General features: G+C 38.6%; 1 protein-coding gene across 3 annotated transcripts; it reads left to right on the forward strand.

Annotated features, from left to right (window-relative positions):
- The first annotated feature begins 8 nt into the window (after positions 1-8).
- LOC132197338 (serine/threonine-protein phosphatase 4 regulatory subunit 1-like) lies at positions 9-13,134 on the forward strand. 3 transcript variants are annotated; one of them, XM_059620572.1, is made up of 13 exons: positions 9-149; positions 256-300; positions 897-1,041; positions 5,498-5,604; positions 7,228-7,382; positions 7,442-7,585; positions 9,898-10,068; positions 10,289-10,957; positions 11,322-11,415; positions 11,528-11,940; positions 11,993-12,214; positions 12,494-12,770; positions 12,859-13,134. In XM_059620572.1, the coding sequence occupies exons 1-13, from the start codon at positions 53-55 to the stop codon at positions 13,068-13,070; spliced, it is 2,751 nt and encodes a 916-aa protein (XP_059476555.1). In that variant the 5' UTR covers positions 9-52; the 3' UTR covers positions 13,071-13,134. The 3 variants fall into 3 exon arrangements, with proteins under 3 accessions (XP_059476555.1, XP_059476556.1, XP_059476557.1); XM_059620573.1 differs by having other exon boundaries at positions 85-184; XM_059620574.1 differs by lacking the exons at positions 9-149; positions 256-300; positions 897-1,041 and adding an exon at positions 3,100-3,459.
- Positions 13,135-13,690: the final 556 nt, after the last annotated feature.

Raw genomic sequence — 13,690 nt, forward strand, 5'->3', positions numbered from 1 at the left:
GTGGGGAAATCTTCGCAGCCTATGACCGACTCCCGCTTTGGAGAACCGACCAATGGCAAGACAATTTGAAGTTCACCTCCGAAGAGTCCGAAGAACTCCGAAACTAGACGTTGTGTTGTGTACACACTACCGTACCAATCAAACCATATGTATGTATAATATTGTGTTTGTTTCAACATGGCTGGTGAGTGTTTCGAGGCCAAAACGCACCCTAAACCCAGGATATTGACCATAATTGTTAATTCATGTTTACAGATTTGTTTTCAAACTATGGCGAAGACTCGGTTAATTCGGACGAGGGTGAGTTGTAGGCTGAAGGAAGGCGCCGAAGCGTCGGTCTCGACAAAACAGGCCCAAATGTCACTCTGTTTTGGTTTCACTGGCGTGCTTCGTGCTCGCGCGATGCATTTTTTGCAAACAAATGTGTTTATTAAGCCATGTGATCAGCGAAGCATTTGTATTTTTGCTCAAAAACGTCGTTTCTACCCGAAACAAAGCGTGTTTTGCATGCCCAGCAATGCACCTGTTCATTATTATTTATGGATTTGACGGGCTTTTGATACAATTGTGATATTTCTGGTTCGCAATTCGTCTTCAAAACCTAAGCTGCAATGCGGATTTTACTCCTTACGGATTTTCTCTTATTGTGGAATATTATGCAGAAAATTTTGATCGTGTGCGCAAACATAAACCCAAAAATTTTAAATTTCGATCTCAAGTTCATAGTGGACTTTTTACTGCAATTTTCATTTTGAACTATTATATAGTCAAAAAGGTTGTAAATTTAAGTTCGACACCATAATATTTATTATAAACTTAAGCTCACATCCAAAGCTGGAACATCAATCACCAACAAAGTGACTTCTTTTTTCTTAAATTTTTATTCTTTTGAGCAGGACTGGGAAGCAGTTCAGAGGGCATGAGTGGTGATGCCGAGGATGACATCTGTGACGACCCTTCATCTGTTTTGGACGATATTTGTCAGGGGGCAAGGCTTGACCTGCTTGAGGAGCACCAACACTCCGACAACCCCTACCACAGGTAGGACAAAAGTTTTTTTATTTAAAATTTTTTTTTCATTTTGTAAAAGAATAGTCAACGAGAAACTGCCATGTTCTGCAAAATTGCAAATTTTGCCAGCCCTCACTTAAGAAAGTCTGTTGAGAAAAATTTTAATTACAACTTGGGGAAAATGATTTAAATTCTAGGAAGTCGCTCAAAAGATTTGCTGAATTTAAATTATCAAATCACCAAAATTGACACGATTTTGAATATATTTAGCTTGGAAAAAAATCAACAATTTGAATAATTATTCATCTAAAAGAGAAGCGCAGAGGGCGGGAAATTAATTGAAATGAGAAGATACAAATCTCTTTCATAATTTGATTTGAAATATTTTTATTTTATTTAACAAGAGCATTGTAAACAGTGTCACCTTGTAAAATGCAATATTTACTTCAGGAAGTGGATTTTTGCAATTATAATTTCTCGGCACTGTGAAGTCAGGTTCAGCGGACTGGTTTAACAAACAGGTCCTGAATTGCAATCGGCTAATTTTCATTGCTACGAACCTGACATACCTGACTCTCTGGGCCTTTTTAAACAGCGGCTCATGATTTTTTTCAATAAATTTATCACATTCTACAGTCATGTAGATGGAGAAAGTAGACAATATCATAAAATTAGTATTGCCCTATATTGATATATTTGGATAGTTGATCAAATCAATATAATTACACATGTCACCGATATAAACTAAACGTCAAAACATTCATAAACCAACTATCTTTAAATAGAGGTAGGCATCTTCATTCTATTGGTACTAATTGCTTTCACGTAACTCGTTTTTTTTCTTGACGAAATATTTTAATATGAGCGATCTTCTCCATATTACAATTGAGCAGATAATTCCGACCATGGAAAGGACGGACATTCTCAATTTAACAAATATATTTATAAAATGTATATCTATACATTTATTTTCATTATTTATTTATTCATTTATTACTAACAATTCATACATAGCTGACATTGAAACAACAAAATCAATTGTGATATTAGGATGTGATTCCAATGATTGAGATAATTATAGTGAAATTTGAAAATTTATTTACTTATTTATTCTCCATTCACAAGGAAAATTAGTCAGGTAATACTTGTAGGAAAATTAAATGTTCTCATTATTGGAGAAAAAACATTGCTCTGATTTTTTTTGCCAGCTTTTGCATTTAAACTAGATCGGCCTATATTAAAATTAAAGATGAATAAGTAATTGTCATTTCTGCTATTGAACGCACGGAAAAAATAATCTCGAAGGGGTCTCGCAACGAGCAGAAGTCTGCTAAAACGCCCAACTTCAAAATAAAGTGACACGGCCGCCGCAGCGAACGCACCCACACTATCGGAAAATTCTATTTATGGAGGCCAACTTGTTCACTTCCTCCCGAATCCCCCGTCTAATTTTAGTCTGCGCTTTTAAACGCTATACAAATTTCCGTTCTAAAAATTTTGTCTCATTTCAATTTTAATTACTTTTTAAAACAAAATAATTGTTTTAAGGAATTTAAGGCATTTATTTCTGTAAACTTCCTCTAGACAGGAATAATTGCGCTGCCAAATTTGGTTTGCGATCTCGGACAATTATTCTCTCATAATATTTTTTTCTGCTGTGCATTTTGGCCGCGCTTAGGGGGAAAGCGAAATGAAGAATAAAGCGCAGGCAGCAGCAGCAGCGCGACCAAAAGCAGCGTGGTGTCGGTCAGGTTTGTTGGGCCCCTGCCTGGCAGCCCCACCCCTCGAAAGCCTCCTTTATTATTCCACGCCGTGCAGAGTGGAACCGGTGGAAAAGGGCTGTGCCGTACCGAAGAGGCGGAATCTTGCGTGTACGGTGGCGCCACGCGACTCGCGAGAGTATTCCCGAAGATCCATGCAAGAGTCGTTCGTAGCCGAGTGACTACTGAGCGAACAGCGCCAACTCTCAGTGAATTGTACGCGCAATACGCGCCCCCACCACACTTTCGGCCGGATGTGACGACTGCCGGGGGGAGGGGGGCATTGCGCAGGGGTGGGAGCACATTGTTCCCGGTTTCCGAGTCCCGAGCCCGAGCTAGCGCCAAGAGTAGCGAATGATATTTTATGCCGAGATGCGATAACGCCGGGATCAAGTGGAAAAAACAGCCCAAAATTCCAGCCCTTCGGACTTGTCAGTCGTCTCGGTTTCCTCATCAGTGTGGCGCGTGCACCTTCCACCATGCATTTGTCCCGTCGACGCCTGTGCTCCTCTATCCCGCGGGACACTTCGGGGGCAGACCACCCCATTCGGTCTGCGGAGCTTCCTGTGACGCCCAAATGCAAAATGCGCCTCCGAACCTGAAACCGACGCTACCCTGAAAAGGCCGCGTTGACGACAATTCGCGTTTGGCGGGAACCTTTTTGACGTTTGTCATGCTCACGCCGAAGGTAAGAGTCGCATTTGCGTTGAAAATGAATCGAGGGTGAAGTTTTTCAGTGGGTGGCATTTTTCGAAGCAGATCCATTGCGATGGAGAAGATCGAAGCGTGGTACGATATAAACGCGTGCTTCGGAATTTTCGCTTCTTCCCACCAATTTACAAGAGCAAGCACGTTACTGCCAGTTCCACCAGCGTGCTCTTTGCCGGTTGACCGCGCTGAGATGGTGTGCGTTGTGTCTTGAAACTTTTCGCCTCTTGCATTACCCCCTAATTTTATGATTTTTGTTTCCTGTATTATACGTATTTAATAAATTTACAAATCGTTCTGTTTCGGCACCGTGCCAAAATCGCCAAGTAATTTTAATGATTGAAAACCTAAAGTTTTTCTAGGCTTCCATTATTACGCCCGAGCCTTAAAAATTGCTACAAATAAATTATGTAGTGAAAAAAAACTATATTAACGGCTTTTTGTGGACGTCTATAAATAGATACATACGAATTGCCCCTGGCAAATTTTTAGAAATCAAGACTTAAAATTGAAACATTTTGAGATGATTTTTTTTCGTTCCGTATTTAGATTAAAGATCAAAGTATATGAGTGAATTATAGTGCAAAAACATTTTTATCAATTATTCCTTAATGCAGTGAACGCAATATTTCTAGGGCTTCTACTTCATCTTCTGATTCCACAACAAAATCGGGAAGTTCTGAATTAAAAGCGTAAAAAGAAACGCGGTGTGTTATTCCCATTTTTACCAAGCAGAGGTGTAAATGGAGAATATTTGATTGAATTCGAAACTCTTTATTGTAAAATAAAATACCCGTTGTAAAGAAGGGAAAGAAAATGCCAATTTAATTTTCAGGTGAAGTAGTTTTCTCTGAAAGTCTGAGCTTTTGAAAATCTTTGTTAAAGCTTGCTAACTCATTTTTAAAAACAAGCATTCTTCTGCATTCGGCAAAAAATGTTTGCATTCGCAACCTGTTAAATTTCATTTGATCACATCAAAAATTTCCTCTGCCCCCCACTTCACTGATTTTTGCATTATTTCATTCAATTGCTGCGGAGAAAGATTTACAAAATTATTGTTATTTTGTTGTATTCCAGTCAATTTTGGCCCTGATCTTTTGGAATTCAGTATTTTCCTTAAAAATTTGCAAGCTTCAAATAACCGAGAAAATCAGCGGAAAGTCGTATCGAGCGGAGATCGACCGCACGGAACAAAGCGCCAATAGCGCTCACCAGCCAAAGCTCTCGCCACTATTTTTTTGCTGAGCCAGAAAAATTCATTCATCTGTTACAAAATATCAATTCATAACTCATCACAGAATTATAGTACGCACAATTCTTCATTTAGTAAATTTCGTCAACCATTTTTTGCAAACCAATCCTGCCATAAAATATGGATAAAAAGGAAATGATAACAACAAATGTTTGCACTCAAAATTTGAATATTTAACTCTGTAAATGTGATATGTACACATATATCAACATTTTAATTTTTTTAATGAGCAGAGAATAAATAAATAAATATTTGCATGCTAAAATTTGATCAAAGGGATTATTGTTTGAAAATAATTTGTGTTCTCTACTATGTCAAATTTGTTAGTTGATTTGGTAAATTTTGTCAGAGTCAAACTAGATGATCAATATGCACACCCGTGTGACCATAGAAATGGTATTTTGCAGTTTTGAAAATATAAAAAATACGATTTTAAAACGATTAATGCCTTAAAAACTAAAATTCAAGATGTTAATACCTCAAAATTGGGGCGAGGCAAAGCTTCGTTATGGACTTTTCGTGATGGGGATGTAAAATCAATCAATGTCAAACCCCCTAAGCCATTTTCGCGAAAATTGGCAACACCCTTGATAGCGAATTAGTAGAATATTTTACTTGACATATTGTAAATTGTATGCTGAAGTTTTTTTTTTATCATTTTTATATTTATTGACATAAACGTCAACATACCCTGGAGCCAAGAATCGCTCCTATTTGGATTATGCTTTTTGATCGCCATAAGCATTTTGTTGCATTTTGTTTTCAGGCAGGCCGTGGTGCGAACTTTGCAGAGCTCGCTGCGGGCAGTCGGCGGAGCAAGAGAAGAGGCAGAACGACTTCTGTGTGTAGCCACGCTGCTCTCACAAGATGTTGGTGAGTGGGTTCAATAGTTACAAGGCCCTAAAGTTTACAATCAAACAGGGATGAAGTTGTCAAGGGATTCAAATTCAAATTCGGTCCAAAATTAAAGTGTTCAACTGAAAACAAACATTTACGTAGTTGCGTCTTTTGGACAAGTCAAAGGAAAGATGATTTAAGAAATAAGATAAAATTTCTAAGGCCCACACGCAAAAATATCGGTTCCGGTGGGCAATCCCTATTCCGTTGACGCATGGGAAAACCACCCCCAAAACCCCTCATTGCATCTTTTTATTACGTCATGTTGTTCTGTTTTACCCATTTGCTGGTGAACTAAAAATTTATTTATTTACAATTTTATTATCAAGTCGGTCGATTTGAAAACATTTTAGGAATGGAGGAATTACTTTTAGCAACAAACTCGGCACTCACTTATTTGTGCCGGCCATTCGAGCCTTCATATCACTGCAATTACGCGATAAAATTTATTGTCAGTCTCTGGTACGCCTGAGGTGGGAAACTGTGCCGCGGCACTGTCCTTCAATGCGGGTGGCCTGATCAACAACGCACAACGCAATAATTTTTTTCGCATTTTTGCCGTGGATGCCGACTATAATAAAATTCTCAAACGACGGCATAGGCAATAAAAATTCACGGTCTGAACTCGTTTTGCCTGTTGCTTCCTCTGTTATAATTATTCTGAGCAACAAAATGATTCACAAAACTCCATAATTATATTTTTAAAAAAAATCATTTTTCTATATTAATATGAGATATTTTTTCCATTTCATTAAAACTTCCATTAAAAATATATTCCCGAGAAATTAAGAGCTGAAGATTTCTTACTATACATTGCAAAATTAAGGAATTCAACAATTCTGTGATTCGGCGCATGATGTTTGACAGCTGCTGGAAGAGTAATAATAATTTCCATGTAGCAGATTAAATTTAAGGGATGAAATTTATTTTCTTAAAATTCGTTCTAATATCATATATAAAAAGCAGTGATTGCAATTTTACTGTAGAGTATCCACAGCAGGGGCAAATCGAGCCAACTGCTTAGAGCGTTTTTGCTGCATTCAGACTATAAAAGTACAATCCACGATGTGATCAGTGCCAAAAATTTTGACAATATTTGAGCGAATGCAGCATCTTGATTGCAATTGCACCTATCCATGTCTGATCATTTTGCAGCCGCTTTTGTCTTTTGGAATGTTGAATGCATCCACGGCTGACTTTCAATGGGGGATGTAGTAAAATGTATGAGTGGAGCGAGCGAGTGTGTATGTTTCTCCTTCGTGCATACTTGTTTTTAATCTCTAATCACCCCTCGCCGCTCCCCATCCTTGGTGACGTCACCGGACTGTCATGCTCTTGAAATCGCGCGGTGGTGGTGAGAGGGAGAGACTTTCGTTGGGACAGGGTATTGATCGTGGTCGTGGCGGCTCCCTCGTCACGGCACGGCCAGAGCGCGCTGCCTCTGTGTGAGTGTGTATCAATGAATGCGTACACCTTCTGAGAGGCAACGAGCCCGCAGCTTTGGGGGGGCGCCACGCCCACCGACCACGATCTAGGCGGCATCGGCATTGCCGCCGCCAAAAAACATTGCATTGTTGTGAGATGATTGTTGACTTGCAGTGGAGGACATTCGGTGCGATGTGGCCGACCAAATACCGCACCTGGCCCTCGCGTGTCACACCGCCCACGAACCGGATGGCCGCACTTTGGACCCGCTCATCTCGTCGCACATCCTGCCCATCATCACCACCCTGCTCGGAGACCCCAACAAGATGGTTTGTTTATCAATTTCTTTGGAGCCAGGTCGCAATTATCGCCTTGGTTTCTGTTGCAGATCCACAAAACGGCGCAGGGTGCCCTCTTGGCCCTGCTCGAACAGGGCCTGCTGCCGTCCAGGGTGGTTGAGGAGAAGTTAGTGCCGCTGGTAGTTTCATGGTGCTCCGTCGATGACGCAGAGCTCAACACTAGTGCGATTGGGGTAAGTACAATGTTTAGTTGTAGTTTACTTTTTCTAGCCTCTTTATATTTACTTCGGCTCTAATTGTAAGCAACTCGTAGGATATATGTATGAAAACTCGAAAAATCTGCTGATTTCTGTTTTGTATAATAATTGAAATTCACAATTTAATTGATATTAATTTGAGCCATTATCTTTTAAGTTACGCTTTTACGTAAAAATCAAGTCGATTCTCAAAAATAAATGTGTTGAATTGTTTGTATTTTTTGCCACAAGTGTTAACAGCCGAAGATACATTTTTCCACCTTTGTATTCTTCTCTTGATTGCATTACGAAGGACAGATCAAAATTGAAGATAATTTCAATGAAGTTAGCAGAAGTTACATTGGATTAGTAGTTGAATGGGAAAATATTTATCAATGTAAAACTGCGCTTGAAATATGAGGCAAATTTTGCTGTTATTCTTATTTTTTTATTTATTCTTTTTAACAAAATTTTTGATTCAATTTTTATGGAACAAGCGTTTCTTTCTCACAAGGTCAATGTACAAATATCAAGGATAAATAACCATTTATTTTATTTTGCCATCTTAATTTACGGTTTTGTAAGCTTGATTTCTCTCTCAAAAAATTGCCTCAACAAGTATTGAACCATTTCTTTATATTATAAATATTGACAAAATGCGATTGCGTAAAATATATTTTTGCACTAGCACCACCGAGTTCTATAGGCGGGGTTTTGGTCGATCTTCAATCTTGTAGAGCTTTCACCTTTGTTTTATAAGTAATGAAATTGCTCGGAACTTAATATTCTACTCTTTTTACATCCTGTAATATACGCACGCCACTCCTTACATTCATACAAATATGACAAGCCAAGCTTACTTAACTGTGCTAATGAATACAGTACATTAGTACATAGCCGAAATTGAATGCTTGCAATTTCTCCCAAATTTGCCCGTTACAGTGATAAGGCAGCACACAATCTTGCAAATGGGTGCAACAAAGTTGAGAGGACGAATGTTCTATTTTACTGTTAACTTTTATTTGTTTATTAATTATTAAATATACATTACATATTTCGTTTTTTACGATTTTAACATTATTTCTTTCAACTTGTATCACTGTTTGTATCTGCAAGGAAAGCATGATTTTTACATAATTTGTATTGACAGTGAAATGTAATTTATCATTGCAGATTTTTTTTATTAGATAAACAGTTAAATATTTTTTTGTCAATGTAACTTTACTTAAAGGGAGAGATCGCCATTTTTTTTTTATTCAATTCAATTATCAATGTGTGAATTTATATAATTTATATTTATATATTTTATGTAAATAAGGAGTCAATCGAAGGATTATGAATAGCATTGTCTGCCTGAAAGACATGGGTAGTGAGATGTTTTTAACCCCTCGTCTCACTATCTTGTCTTTCATGCAGCCGCTGCTTAAATCATCACTCTGAAGAATAAAGACGCTTCTCTATTCGGTCCTACTCATTAACGTTGGCTTGTTATAGTGTATTTTGCTATCACAGCCAGCTTTGATGAGCAAGAACGTCAGAAATAGCGCATCCGAAGACTTCCAGCTTCTTATCGATGGATGCACGAGCAACGTTGTATAGAGTCTTGCAGAGCCGTCAAGGTGGATGTGAATTATGTTTGGCCTAAGTCATATCACAGCCACTTTGATGAGCTTTGCTTGGCCCTCCGTCACCATCGTCGATTTTCATCGCTGTTGACAACATTTGCCCAGCACGTCAGATTGGTTGGGGTGTGTCTCTTTATGCTCATATCACAGCCATATTTGACGAGTTGGGGGATATGTTTTTAACCCCAATTAGTTCTTCTACAGGTTGGAATGATCTCACTGTAATCCATGGGTCTGTAAACGCTACTCTTCAAAGTGGATGTGACATGTAATGAACTCATATCACAGCCAGCTTTGAAGAGCAATGTCCAGACCACACATTCGTCTTGAGACCGGGCCTTTGGCTGTGCAAATTTGGTAATTTTGCCCTCGTGAAAGTGGCTGTTGACTGGTGCTTTCTTCTCCTATCACAGCCAGCTTTGATGAGCGCAAAATTGCCAGAAAATTCTGCTCACTTCTCTTTTACCAAGCTAAAAGCATAGTTATTAGACAAAATTTTGAAACATTTATTTTACAATTATTTTAACTAATCAAGTTGTTAAAAGGGCAGTAAAGTGAAGAATGTTAAATTATTATTTATTCATTTTTCTTTTTCTTGTGAAGTTTTAAGAAAAATATCCTTTTGTTATAATTGACTGAACGCAAAAATATTTAAAAATAAATTTTCCTTATTTTGTGTTTCAGTTAATGACAAAGATGGCATGTGTGATAGGACGAGATTCAACAATTCATCATTTCCTCCAACCTTTTACTGAGCTATGTGAAGATTCTCAATTATATGTACGAAAAGTCTGTGCCACAAATTTTGGTGACTTTGCGGCTGTTTTTGGACCAATCAAGACTGAAGAAATGCTGGTGAGTAAAACCAATATGAAAATTAACCTTCTCAACCTTTCTCAGAAGTACTACTTATATGAATTCAGATTTTTTAAGAGTAAAAAGCAATTTTTGTTTGTTTTCAATTTTAAGTTTTTTTTTCCCACTTGCGAATCTGGGAATGTCGTTAGCCTATACCTTTCATGATATCTTTGTATCAAACTAAAATACTCAACTTTGCGTTCTTTTATCGTTGCAGTTAGTCAGCTTTTTGCACCTGTGCCAAGACAATGAATGGGCTGTTCGCAAAGCGTGTGCAGAGGTTTTCACCACAGTGTCCCACGCAGTCACCCTCAGCAAGCGAAAGTCCACTTTGGCATCTACCTTTCATCAACTTCTTCGCGACGAGTCAAGGTGGGTGCAAGTGGCTTCATTCCAGTCACTTGGGTCCTTCATTGCTACATTCAGTGGTCAAGACGTCGCAAGTCACGATCACCAGGTGCTGCTGGACACCGAGGGTGTGGTTTTGGCTTTGCGAGCCGAGGCCAATTGCAAGTCAATGATGCTCTACGCCCCTCGCAACGAAACCCTGAACCTTGTAGGACACGACGAAGAAGAAATTGACACAGGGGAAGATGAGATAATAGAACATGCTGAAGAGGTGTCGGAGGAGGAGGAAGAGGAAGCCGCAAAGGCTGAGCAGCTCAAGGAAGCCAGCAATACTGCGAATCTGCTGCTTAACTCGATCGCCTCAGAGGTCGAGAACATGAAACTGACAGAGAAAAGGCCTGTGGACTCTGAGGAAAGCTTCAATACCTTTCAGTTCTGGCGCACTCCACTGCCTGAACTGGGCTTATCAAAAAATCTGATGCCGCCGCCTCTGCCCACAACAGACCCCCCTTCCCTTAGAAACTGTGGTTTCTATAATGTAAGACTTTTATCATGTCATATTTTGTCCTTATTTATTAGAATGATTTTCTCGTTAAAATACTATATTTATTTCCATTCTCAATATAGTTAAAAATCATACAAATTTTGTGTGTGGAGAATTTCATTTGCATTTATCTCTTTTTTTTTAATTTGATGCCAATAGGTGTAAATTGAAAGCAGTATTTTAGATAGAAATAAAACTGTTGCTTGTTAAAACTCACGACTCTGTTAGCTAAACTAACCAGTCCGCCACGTCACAAGCGTTTGGTCTTATTAAGAGCAACTGAGCTATCAGTGTTTTGCGTAGGGCATCCTTGGAGGAAATGGAAATTAAAAAAAAAAAAATATATGTTCATTTGCAGAATAACATTACACCACCTTTATCACCATTGGTTTCACTCATGCCCGATCATCTCGAAAATCAAGCTCGTCCTCTGGTTACCAGTATTGACTCAGGTAAACAATTGTTTCAGGTTTAGAATAATAACATATTTTATCCTCTAGTTAATAATACAAAATAAAATCATAAATTCCAGATTATTAAATATTTTATCTTCTGTTTTTCTAGATTTTCATGAAGGAAGTGCAGACCAAGATTCATTTGAAAGGGTATCACACTGTGAAGGTTTCAAGCAAGAAATCGTTCCACCCATGTTAATCAACCACTTCGTTTACATGGCCACACCTTTGGCCCGAACAGTGGACAACGAGATTTCCCATCATTGCGCCTTTAGCCTGCCAGCAGTTGTTCTTACACTTGGTAGGAACAACTGGCCTCTGCTCCGCAAAACTTATCAGAGTCTTGCGTTGGATATGCAGTGGAAGGTGCGCAGGACAATGGCTTCGAGCATCCACGAAATTGCGGCAATTTTGGGCGAAGACCTTGCATCAACAGACTTAATGCCCATATTTATGGAGTTTGTTAAAGACCTTGACGAAGTTCGCATTGGCGTCCTTAAACACCTTACTAGTTTTTTAAAGGTATTTTTTTCACAAATTTTAATTTAATAATTTTTTAACAACCTTTCTTCAGATTTTACGGCATGATGAGTGTGAAAAATTTTTACCTGAACTGTCTCGCCTTCTGCAAATGGACCATCACACGAACTGGAGGTACAGGGAGGAATTGGCCACTCAGCTTATTGGTGTTCTTGACTTGTGTACACCGGAACATGCTCGCTCCCATGTGGCCCCAATTGCTTTGGCTCTCCTGGATGACCGGGTTGCTGCTGTCCGAGAGGCCGCTTTGCCCTTGGTGAGATCATCATTAAGATTATTTAACTTTTTTTTTTAAACATGGAAAAACATTACAAAATTTGGATCCATCCTCCCTAATTCATTGATATGAATTTTTCATTTCTTATTGTTAGAATACTTATGTTTACTATCTTCAGTTTACTCCTTAGATTACATACTCTCCATTATTTCAAACTATTTGCAAGCAAAAAGAAGTCATTGCATTGTCATCTTAAAATTTATTTTTAAGGGTTCATTAGAGCAATTAACTAATAATGTCTTACTAATCCTAATTAAGGTTGCTAAAGTTACTGCTACTCTAAGTGAAGAACAAGAACTGCTTGACAGACTGCTCGCTCGATATCAAGAACTGTATGTGGCCACTGAGAGGTGGATGCGCCGGCAGAGTTTGTCTCTGTTGTGTGGACACCTCATTCGACTTCCCAACCCTCCCATCAAACCAGAGATTTTTGCCACCCGCATTCTGCCCATGCTGGAGCATCTTGCCAAGGACTCTGTTCCCAATGTTCGACTAGCAGTTGCAAAGTCTATCAGCCAAGATGTTCTCGCACATCGTAAGTACTTATGTTGTTTTTTTGTTTCATATTGTCATTAAAATCACCCTCACAAGTATTTTTTTATAATCCTTATTTATATTCTCAGCCTACTTTGCTGTGAATGGTGCTGGTTTCGACCTGGTTGAAGGTATCCTCCATGATCTGCAGTTGGACAGAGACAAAGACGTGCGGTACTTTTCTGGCGGAATGCTTGAAACATCTTACGAGCTCACAAGCATGATGCCTCTTAGTGAAGATTCGACCATCGACCAAAAAGACGATCAGGAACACAAGTGCTGGACTGAAGTCAACAGTTGAGTGCTCATCAAACCTAGGAATAATTGTCTCAAAAAGGGAATGTTTCGTCTGTAGTTTTTTTTTTCATACTTTGACTCGCATAATTAAAGACATTAGGTTGATTTCAAACGAACCCAGAACTGATATGTAGGAATATTACCAGTTGAGAAAAAGGTCATTTTTTACTACTTACTCTTTTTTTTACTAAAATTTTGTTCCTAAATTGATTAATATCAGTTGTCCCCTAAATTGGAGACGCTGCCACTTGACAGGGACTTGCATTTTGTAGGAGTGTTAACAGAAGAAATTCCCCCCTAATGATTTAATGCTGTATTTCAGCAGTTAATCGAGTATCAATGAGAAGTTCTAGAGACAGAACTATATATATTATTTGCCCATTTTTCTCATGAAATTTTTTCACAGTTGATTGATTTTGACCTAGGAAAACAATATTATTTGGACTGGTACTCTTTGTGATAGGCAGATGTGCAGCAGAAGGCAGGGACAGACTTTTTAATTATTTATTAAAGTAGTATAAGTCGTACAGCTGGACACTTTAATCAAAATATTTGTAATCAGCCTGTCCTGGTGCCATCATAAATGCTTAGGACTTCGGTCATTCAGTCTTGTCAATTGCAACA

The sequence above is a fragment of the Neocloeon triangulifer genome, unplaced genomic scaffold (genome assembly GCF_031216515.1).
Source record: "Neocloeon triangulifer isolate White Clay Creek 2 clone unplaced genomic scaffold, ASM3121651v1 ptg000012l, whole genome shotgun sequence".
Classification (NCBI taxonomy): domain Eukaryota; kingdom Metazoa; phylum Arthropoda; class Insecta; order Ephemeroptera; family Baetidae; genus Neocloeon; species Neocloeon triangulifer.

Excerpts from the sequence above, each read along its gene's own strand:
- LOC132197338 (XM_059620572.1), top strand. The coding sequence starts at position 53 with ATGGCAAGACAATTTGAAGTTCACCTCCGAAGAGTCCGAAGAACTCCG. Across the intron at positions 301-896 it reads CTCGGTTAATTCGGACGAGG|GACTGGGAAGCAGTTCAGAG; the intron begins GTGAGTTGTAGG and ends TCTTTTGAGCAG. Across the intron at positions 7,383-7,441 it reads TCGGAGACCCCAACAAGATG|ATCCACAAAACGGCGCAGGG; the intron begins GTTTGTTTATCA and ends TTTCTGTTGCAG.